The 10000-nt window shown below is 51.2% G+C and overlaps 1 protein-coding gene across 5 annotated transcripts; it reads right to left on the minus strand.

Moving 5' to 3' along the window:
- Positions 1 to 170: 170 nt before the first annotated feature.
- Positions 171 to 8523, minus strand: znf839 (zinc finger protein 839). 5 transcript variants are annotated; one of them, XM_051394537.1, is made up of 11 exons: positions 7754 to 8523; positions 6149 to 7249; positions 5931 to 6068; positions 5720 to 5833; positions 5537 to 5629; positions 4429 to 4575; positions 4208 to 4312; positions 3914 to 4001; positions 1992 to 2043; positions 1773 to 1931; positions 171 to 1659 (listed from the first exon to the last, which is right to left on the minus strand). In XM_051394537.1, the coding sequence occupies exons 1-11, from the start codon at positions 8507 to 8509 to the stop codon at positions 1164 to 1166; spliced, it is 3249 nt and encodes a 1082-aa protein (XP_051250497.1). In that variant the 5' UTR covers positions 8510 to 8523; the 3' UTR covers positions 171 to 1163. The 5 variants fall into 5 exon arrangements, with proteins under 5 accessions (XP_051250497.1, XP_051250496.1, XP_051250495.1 ...); XM_051394536.1 differs by having other exon boundaries at positions 1773 to 1943; XM_051394535.1 differs by having other exon boundaries at positions 1773 to 1955.
- Between the last annotated feature and the right edge of the window lie 1477 nt (positions 8524 to 10000).

The raw sequence follows: 10000 nt of genomic DNA on the forward strand, positions 1-10000 counted from the left end.
GGGGGAGTTCAGTGATTAAAGCAAATAAACGCCTGGGCTATTATTAGAGGTTTTACGGTATTTTATCTGTGACCCATCAACATGTGGTTGATTAGCCTAGCACATAGCATGTTGACTGAGGTTTAATACAATAACAGAAGACGCTCAGAGACACAAACGCCAGACGACACTTCCTGTTTATGTCTGATGACATCAGTTTATTGGAGGAACATGAAATGTGTTTAATGCATCAACATGACAAATCAATAAAGTTTCCTCCCGACTGCTTCCAGTCCGTCCTCACATCGACTACAAACGAGGCCCAACGTTACGTTTGGAAAATGTTTCTGTGAAGTTTTATAAAAAGTAATAAAATAGTGCAACTTTTTTTAAACTTTTCATATTTATCTACATATAAACAGCCAACCAATCAGCTTCTAGTTTCAAATCAACAACAAATCCAAATATGGAAACACTGAAAAAAAAAAAGTGTACAAATTTACAATCACTCCAGATTCCTTAAAAACCAGCCGCCGCTGACATCATCACAGGTGAGAACTGAACGGACCAATCAGACGGCGAGAATATAAATAAGGTTTGTTGATCTGAATACGGGAGCCCGGAGAGGACACTGCGGGTCGCCGGTTATCTGTGGCTCATATTAAGATATAGCATCTGTTAACCTGAGGTCAGTGTTATTGATCAGCTCACAACTTCCTGTTGACCTTTAAGTTCTGATCACAATAGAGTTTTCTCCGAGGATAACAGTCTAGATATTAGATATGAGCACTAAATAATAATAATAATAATAATAATAATAATAATCATCATCATCAGCCTACAGGTGACTACAGGCGGCAGCCTCGCTCTCCAGGTGTTTGTTTTTAAAACAGGAAGTAAGAAGGAACGCGTTGTCATGGCAACGGCGATATTAACGGAGCAGTTTGTCCTCAGGTGTCAGCGCCCCCTGCAGGCCGCTGTGTTCGTTACACCCACAGGTACAATGTCTGTCCTGATGGGGGCACTGCAGCAAACACGAGCTACTGAGTCTGACTGGACAGACCGACAGGTGAGTTTAGGCTCCGCCCCCACAGAGGCAGAGTGGTCCAGGTGTTTACCAGCACCTGGGGGCTCAGACCACCTTGTACATTCAGGACCAGGTTCTGGTCTTGCTCAGTCCGGGTTCACTGTGGAGCTTCTTTGGCGCCGTCAGAAGCTTCGATGCCCAGCAGGGCCTGGACCGCCTCTAGGGGAACCCCCTCTGGGGTCTGGATGTGCATAGTCGTCCCATCCGGCCCGTTGACGATCACGATCCGGTCTAATCCGGGCTCTGCGAGCTGCACCGTCAGCCCCTCGGTCTGGATGTAGATCTCCTGACCCTCCTGCAGCTCTTTGGGCTCACAGGGGTCCGTGGAGCTAGACTCGGACTGGGAGGAGCCCCGCTGCTGGAGCTGAGAAGGAGTCTGAACTGAGCTGGACTCAGGAGTCTTTGAGTCTGCGGCGGTCTCAGGACCCGAACCCAGAGCTTCCTCCAGTTCCTTCATCTGGGCTGTGATGTCATTGGTGCTCAGGACCTGGTTCTGGGCTGCTGGCAGAGGCTCCTCCCCAGGGTCCTCACCTGCAGTCACCTCCATGAGCGTGACGGGGGGCAGGGTCTGCGTGGATGGCGTCTCAAAGCAGCTAAAGACAAAGAACGTTGCCTTTTTAATACGGGGGCGGGGTTTATACACACGCCACTGATTGGCTGAAAGCTCTGACACATTAATGTTTGACAGGGGGCGTGGCCAGCTCACCTGGAGTCAGAGGAGGTGGTCAGTTTGGGTCCAGCAGGAAACACCAGAGGGGACACAGAAACTGAGCAGGGCTTCACAGAGGAGGTCACAGGGGTCACAGAGGAGGTCACAGAGGTCACAGGGGTCACAGAGGAGGTCACAGAGGAGGTCACAGAGGAGGTCACAGAGGAGGTCACAGAGGGGGTCACAGAGGAGGTCACAGAGGGGGTCACAGAGGAGGTCACAGAGGGGGTCACAGAGGAGGTCACAGAGGAGGTCACAGGGGTCACACCTTTGAAAGAAAAGTAGGGAAAAGACAGTTCAGTTTAAAGTATCAACAGTTCCAGTGACGGTGCTGCCCTCCAGAGGCTAACTGCAGCAACTACACCAACACAGCTTCAGCTTTCACACCGTCCACATGTGCTTTATGAAGCAACAGCAGTTATGTGACCTCTGACCCGGAACTGCAGTACCTACAGTCTTACTGTCTACAAGTGGAAACAGACGAGTCATCAACAATTATTTTAATTATCAGTGTGTAGCAGTGTGTAGCAGTGTGTAGCAGTAGTGTGTAGTAGTGTGTAGTAGTGTGTAGCAGTGTGTAGCAGTAGTGTGTAGTAGCAGTGTGTAGCAGTAGTGTGTAGCAGTAGTGTGTAGTAGTGTGTAGCAGTAGTGTGTAGCAGTAGTGTGTAGCGTGTAGTAGTGTGTAGTAGTAGTGTGTAGTAGTGTGTAGCAGTAGTGTGTAGTAGTGTGTAGTAGTGTGTAGTAGCAGTGTGTAGCAGTGTGTAGTAGTGTGTAGCAGTAGTGTGTAGTAGCAGTGTGTAGCAGCAGTGTGTAGCAGCAGTGTGTAGTAGCAGTGTGTAGCAGTAGTGTGTAGTAGTGTGTAGTAGCAGTGTGTAGCAGTAGTGTGTAGCAGTGTGTAGCAGTGTGTAGTAGCAGTGTGTAGCAGTAGTGTGTAGCAGTGTGTAGCAGTAGTGTGTAGCAGTAGTGTGTAGTAGTGTGTAGCAGTGTGTAGTAGTGTGTAGCAGTAGTGTGTAGCAGTAGTGTGTAGCAGTAGTGTGTAGCAGTAGTGTGTAGCAGTAGTAGTGTAGTGTGTGTAGTAGTGTGTAGTAGCAGTGTGTAGCAGTGTGTAGTAGTGTGTAGCAGTAGTGTGTAGTAGCAGTGTGTAGCAGCAGTGTGTAGCAGTAGTGTGTAGTAGTGTGTAGTAGTGTGTAGTAGCAGTGTGTAGCAGTGTGTAGCAGTAGTGTGTAGCAGTGTGTAGTAGCAGTGTGTAGTAGCAGTGTGTAGCAGTAGTGTGTAGCAGTGTGTAGTAGCAGTAGTGTGTAGTAGTGTGTAGCAGTAGTGTGTAGCAGCAGTGTGTAGCAGCAGTGTGTAGCAGTAGTGTGTAGCAGTGTGTAGCAGTGTGTAGCAGCAGTGTGTAGCAGTAGTGTGTAGCAGTAGTGTGTAGCAGTGTGTGGTAGCAGTGTGTAGTAGCAGTGTGTAGTAGCAGTGTGTAGTAGTGTGTAGCAGTAGTGTGTAGCAGTAGTGTGTAGCAGTGTGTAGTAGCAGTGTGTAGTTGTGTAGTAGCAGTGTGTAGTTGTGTAGTTGTGTAGTAGCAGTGTGTAGTAGCAGTGTGTAGCAGTGTGTAGTAGCAGTGTGTAGCAGTGTGTAGTAGCAGTGTGTAGTTGTGTAGTAGCAGTAGTGTGTAGCAGTAGTGTGTAGCAGTGTGTAGCAGTGTGTAGTAGCAGTGTGTAGTAGCAGTGTGTAGCAGTAGTGTGTAGCAGTGTGTAGTTGTGTAGTAGCAGTGTGTAGCAGTAGTGTGTAGCAGTGTGTAGTAGCAGTGTGTGAGCAGTGTGTAGTTGTGTATAGTGTGTAGCAGTAGTGTGTAGCAGTAGTGTGTAGCAGTGTGTGTAGCAGTGTGTGTTGTGTAGTAGCAGTGTGTAGTAGCAGTGTGTAGTAGCAGTGTGTAGTAGCAGTGTGTAGCAGTAGTGTGTAGCAGTGTGTAGTTGTGTAGTAGCAGTGTGTAGCAGTAGTGTGTAGCAGTGTGTAGTAGCAGTGTGTAGCAGCAGTGTGTAGTTGTGTAGTAGCAGTAGTGTGTAGCAGTAGTGTGTAGCAGTGTGTAGTAGCAGTGTGTAGTTGTGTAGTAGCAGTGTGTAGTAGCAGTGTGTAGTAGCAGTGTGTACCTGTTCTGGGCGTCTCGAGGCCGTTCTGGTGAACTGGGATGCTGTTCTCCATCTTAAATCTCTTTGAAGGAGGCAGCATCTTGGAATTCTGGGAAACAGAGTTTCTGACTGAATCAGACCGAACCTGGATCAGGTGTTTAGCTGCCACAGAGTCCTGGTTTCTATCAGGTAACAGACCCAGGTTGTGCAAACACATTAAAGAGATACTGCTCTAAACCAGGATCCAGGTCTGGATCCAGGATCCAGGTCTGGATCCAGGATCCTGCTCTCAGACTGTGCTGATGGTAAGTTTACCTCCATGTATCGGACGTTCTTATTGGTCAAACTGGAGCTGGGAGACGCTCCAGGAACCACCTTCATCCTGTTCACCTCGTCCAGGATCCCCAGAGACCGGGCGACCTGAAAAACACAGTACAGTACTATCAATAAAGTACGGTACGGTACGGTACGGTACAGTGCCAGTTCAGTACAATAAAGTACGGTACGCCAGAGTGGAACGCAGTAGAACTTCTCACCTCGATGTTCCTGACCTCCAGCGGCATAGCTCCACCCTGAGGGCTGATGATGTAATCCTGAGCTGCCTGTCTCACCTGAGCCTGCAGGGACTCAAACTCGCGGTAAATGTCTGGAAACCGAGTCCGAGCTGGACCGCCACGCTCCACCTGGAACCAACAGAGGACACAAAACTGTTCTGAATAACAGCCAAGACGGAAAACATCACAGTGGCGGAGAGGACACACACACACACACACACACACACACACACACACACACACACAGACACACTGTACACACACTGTACACACACACACACACACTGTACACACACACTTACACACACACACTGTACACACACACTGTACACACACACACTGTACACACACACACACACACACACTAATCACACACTGTACACACACTGTACACACACACACTGTACACACACAGTACACACACACACTGTACACACACAGTACACACACACACACACTGTACACACACACACACACACTGTACACACACACACACTGTCACACACACACACACACACACACTGTACACACACACACAGTACACACACACACACACACACTGTACACACACACAGTAGACACACACTGTACACAGACACACACACACACACACTCACTGTACACACACACTCACTGTACGTACACACACACACACACACACACACACTGTCACACACACACACTACACACACACACAGTACACACACAGACTGTACACAGACACACACACACACACACTCACTGTACACACACACACACACACACACACACACACACACACACACAGCACACACACACACTGTACACACACACACACACACACACACACTGTACACACACACTCACTGTACACACACACACACACACTCACTGTACACACACACACACACACTCACTGTACACACACCACACACACACACACACTGTACACACACACTACACACACACACACACACTCACTGTACACACACACTCACTGTACACACACACACACACACACTGTACACACACACACACACACACACTGTACACACACACACACACACACACACACACACACACACACTGTACACACACACACACACTGTACCTTTGCCAGCAGCAGTTCCCAGAGACTCAACACCTTCGTCAGACGGGGCAGAACGATGTCCATCAGCTCCTCATCCTCGCACTGCTCCACCACCTGTAAACACGAATGGTTGTCATGGAAACATTCACCACATTGCATCAAACTTTACTTTGAAAATCCACACCTCCACTTCCTTCCTCTCACCTCCTGCAGTCGGTCTCGTCTCCTCTCCACCTGCTGCTCTGCGGTTACCGTGGGGACGGCGAGCTTCGGAGGACGACCGCGCCGACCCCGTCTACTGACGAGACCCACCGTCACCTGAGAGAATCGGCCAATCAGATTAACCGATTATTCCTCACTGTAGTGTACAGGTGTGACACTGTAGTGGTGAAGATCCAGTTTAAAGTGATCTCACCTTCGGAGGCGGTCCCAGTGGTCGGCCCCGCCCTCGGCCACGCCCCCTGCCTCTTCCTCTTCCTCGTCCTCGGGGCCGGCCGGGGCCGCGGTGATGAAGGCCCCTGAGTCCCACAGCCGCTGCTGGACCCCCCTCCACCTGAGGACAGACAGAGAGAAACTGGTTCGGACCGTACAGGTGAACTGATCTGAGCTCTGATTGGTGGATCGGTGACTTACTCTGTTTGTTGCCGTGGCAGCAGGTTTGTCCTCCTCCTCCTCCTCTTCCTCCGCCTCCTCTTCCTCCTCCTCCTCCTTCGATCTGACGCCTCCTGCTCTCGTCTCTTTCGATTGGCTGTCGTCTCTGAGGGGGCGTGGCGTGTTGCTGGGCGGGTCGCCGGGCGGGTCAGGCTCTCCGTGTGTGGGATTCAGTTTGTAGTGGCGGTTCAGGCCTCCAGAACCAATGTAGGCCTTGTCGCAGGTCTGGCAGCGGTGGGACCGGGACTTGTGGCTGTAGGTGAGGGAGGGGGATGAGGAAGAGGCGGGGCCGTCCTTCCTCCCATCCTCCCCCTCCTCCTCCACGCTCATGTCGGAGTAATCGTCGGAGTCGGACTGGTGGCTGTCCGCCAGGTCCTCCGTCTTTATGAACTTGTAGTCTTTTGCTTTGTACTTCGGAGGTCTGGAGACTCGACCGGATCTGGTCTGGACCTTCGGCGCCTTCTTTTCTCTCTTCTTCATCTTCTTCTCCCGCTCTTTTTCCCTATCTCTGTCCTTCCCTGCTGTGGGCGGGGCTACTGAGGCAGGTCGGGCAGCAGCAGGTGTGGCGGTCTGTACTGGGACCGCAGGTGGTTTCATGAGGTTCTTACTGGCGGTGGATGCCGTGCCGTTAGTGGGGGATTTAACTGGCGGGATGCTGATGGTTTTAGTGGCGAGGGTGGGCGGGGTCTTGACAGCGGAGGGTAGTGCGGTCTTCACGGTGGACGGGGTCTGTACTCTGATGGGCGACACTGAAGGTTTCTGGCCTGGACTGGAAGCAGCGCCCGCTGATGTCATTTGACCGGTGAGCTTGTGGACCAATGGGAGAAGAGAGCTGACGACGGGGGCGGGGCTCTGCAGCAGCAGCTGGATGGGGGGGTCGCCCGGGCGCTGCTGCAGGAAGAACTGCTGCCCCTGCTGACCAACCACAGGCTGGATGTGGATGATCTGAGCGCTGCTCACGCTGCCATTGGCCGACAGCTTCACCTGCGGATGACTCACAGCGATGCTCTTCTGTTGAGGGGCGGAGCCAAGCTTCACTTCCTGCTTGGGCGGAGCCTGGATCTGGATTCTGACGGGTTCTGACTGAAAGGACAGAAACCAGATGATCACATTGATCAATGTTTGATCCATTGATCTACAGAATCAATCATACAGAGGACAGAGGCAACTTCTGTAATATAATATATTATTAAGTATTGATTAGACGATGGCGTTATACTGACGTACTGTAAGTCTACGGGAGTCTGTGTATAAGTTCATGGGAATATTAATAAAACTACAAAAACAGCCTGTAAACTGTAAAAAAATATAAAATGACTGCTTATTTAAAGAATATTTCTTTATTTATTAATTATTATTATTATTTATCAGTATTTTCTTTTTTTTGCAGATATATGTTTATATTCTAGATTAAACTGTTAAATTCAGTTTAATCCTGTTAATATATTTCTAAAATGACACTGAACGACAGACAGTGAACAGTGTGTGTTATATTTAACAGTGTGATAGTCACATTATAACGGACTACAGTAGGGTCAGGTCTGTACTGTCGGTCTGGATCCGTCTCAGTCCACCAAACTGACTCACCTTCTTCTGGACCACCTGGACCGAGCTACCGGTCTGCATGGCAACCTGCTGGGCCACGCTCTTCAGCTGCTGGGAAGCATTGTTCTGGGTGCTGGTCTTCTGAGGGACCTGAACCTGCTTCTGCTGCTTCTGCTGGACCTGGACCTGCTGCTTCAGGATCTGCTGGGGGACCTGGACCTGCTGCTGGGACTTGGTGACCTGGTTGATGACCTGCTGCAGCTGACTGGGGTCCAGGGCCGCATTGTGGACCGGGATGGTTTTGAGCAGCTGGCTCTGCTGGAGCAGCTGGACAGCCTCAGAGTCTGAGACCTGGACGATCTGCTGCTTGGTGAGCTGGTCCAGCAGAGCCTGCTGCTCCTCGGCCGTGAGCCCGGACCCCTCCACCAGGCTGCCGTCCGGCTGCACGTACAGGATGGTGGTGTTGACCAGGTCCGTCCCGGTGAATTCTGAGCCCACCAGGAGGCTCTTCTGCTCCTGACAGCTCTGCAAGAAGTCCGCCAGCTGAGCCCCGGACCCTGCCGGTAAACCGTCCCCGGGCTGACCGCTCTCAGCACCGAGCAGTGTCTGCGAACCCTCACCGGGATGACTGTTCTGGTCGCACTGAGCGGCGGACACTACCATCACACTCTCCCCGGGTTGGACGCACTGAGCGGCGGACACTGCCATCACACTCTCCCCGGGTTGGACGCACTGAGCGGCGGACACTGCCATCACACTCTCCCCGGGTTGGTCGCACTGAGCGGCGGACACTACCATCACACTCTCCCGGGTTGGAACGCGGAACCGGACTGACCGGCGGACACTGCCATCTCCCCGGGTTGGACGCACTACGGACACTCCATACACTCTCCCGGGTTGGCGCACGACCGCGACACTGCCATCCCTTCCGGGTTGGACCACTGACCGGCGGACACTCACACACTCTCGGGTTGGACACTCATCCCCGGGTTGGACGCACGAGGACACTGCCATCACACTCTCCCCGGGTTGGGCGGCGGACACTCCATCTCTCCCGGGTTCGCACTACGCGGACACTGCCATACACTTCCCCGGGTTGGCGCACTGACGGCGGCCCACTCTCCCCGGGTTGGACGCACTGAGTCCACACTCCCGGGTTGGACGCACTGACGGCGGACACTGCCATCACACTCTCCCCGGGTTGGACGCACTGAGCGGCGGACACTGCCATCACACTCTCCCCGGGTTGGTCGCACTGAGCGGCGGACACTGCCATCACACTCTCCCCGGGTTGGACGCACTGAGCGGCGGACACTGCCATCACACTCTCCCCGGGTTGGTCGCACTGAGCGGCGGACACTACCATCACACTCTCCCCGGGTTGGACGCACTGAGCGGCGGACGCTGCCATCACACTCTCCCCGGGTTGGACGCACTGAGCGGCGGACACTGCCATCACACTCTCCCCGGGTTGGACGCACTGAGCGGGGACTGTTATTGTTCTGGTCGAACCGCTGTCATCCTCGTTGTCCGCCATTTTGGCTGTGAGGCTAACTGTTAGCTTAACTGTTAGCTTAACAGTTAGCTCAGACTGGGGGCCGGTCGGTGGACCAAATCAACCTGATCGTCGATCGATATCACCGAATAAATACGTTGTTATAAAATCTGTGTGTACCGGTGAGTCAAACGCTCCTCGGGGATGAAGGGCGACATTAACGGGAGCGGTGATAACGGGAGCAGGTAGCTGGGGGCGTTTTGTACTAGCCTAGCCTAGCCGTCAGCAGCGGCGATATTTTTTTCCCAGGATGACGAAGCCAACTCCCGCCCTCCTCTGCCTCTGATTGGCTGACCCTGACATTATTACCCTTATCCTGACCAATCCCGTTCTCCATTACCAAACCTAACCAACCAAACCAATGAAAGCAACGAGAACTAGCCAATCAGAGCCAGGGTAGGGCGGGACATAACTTCACCACCCGGGAAAAAAATCCTGGACCGGAACTTTATTTTATATTATTTTATTTTAATAACTTTCTAAAGAATTCTTTGAATAATAGTAAATAGTAATAACATGCATGAAATACTTAGACTATACGAGTTTACCATATATATGTAACGTTATCATTTATATATTCATATTGTAACAGTTAATGCCGATGCCGGTAGGTTGTTAACGTTAATTCACACTTTATTTATATATTTATATCTTTATATCTTTATTTATATAGTCATATCTTTATTTATATATTTATATCTTTATTTATATATTCATATATTTATTTATATATT

This window comes from Dicentrarchus labrax, unplaced genomic scaffold, assembly GCF_905237075.1.
Source record: "Dicentrarchus labrax unplaced genomic scaffold, dlabrax2021, whole genome shotgun sequence".
NCBI lineage: Eukaryota > Metazoa > Chordata > Actinopteri > Moronidae > Dicentrarchus > Dicentrarchus labrax.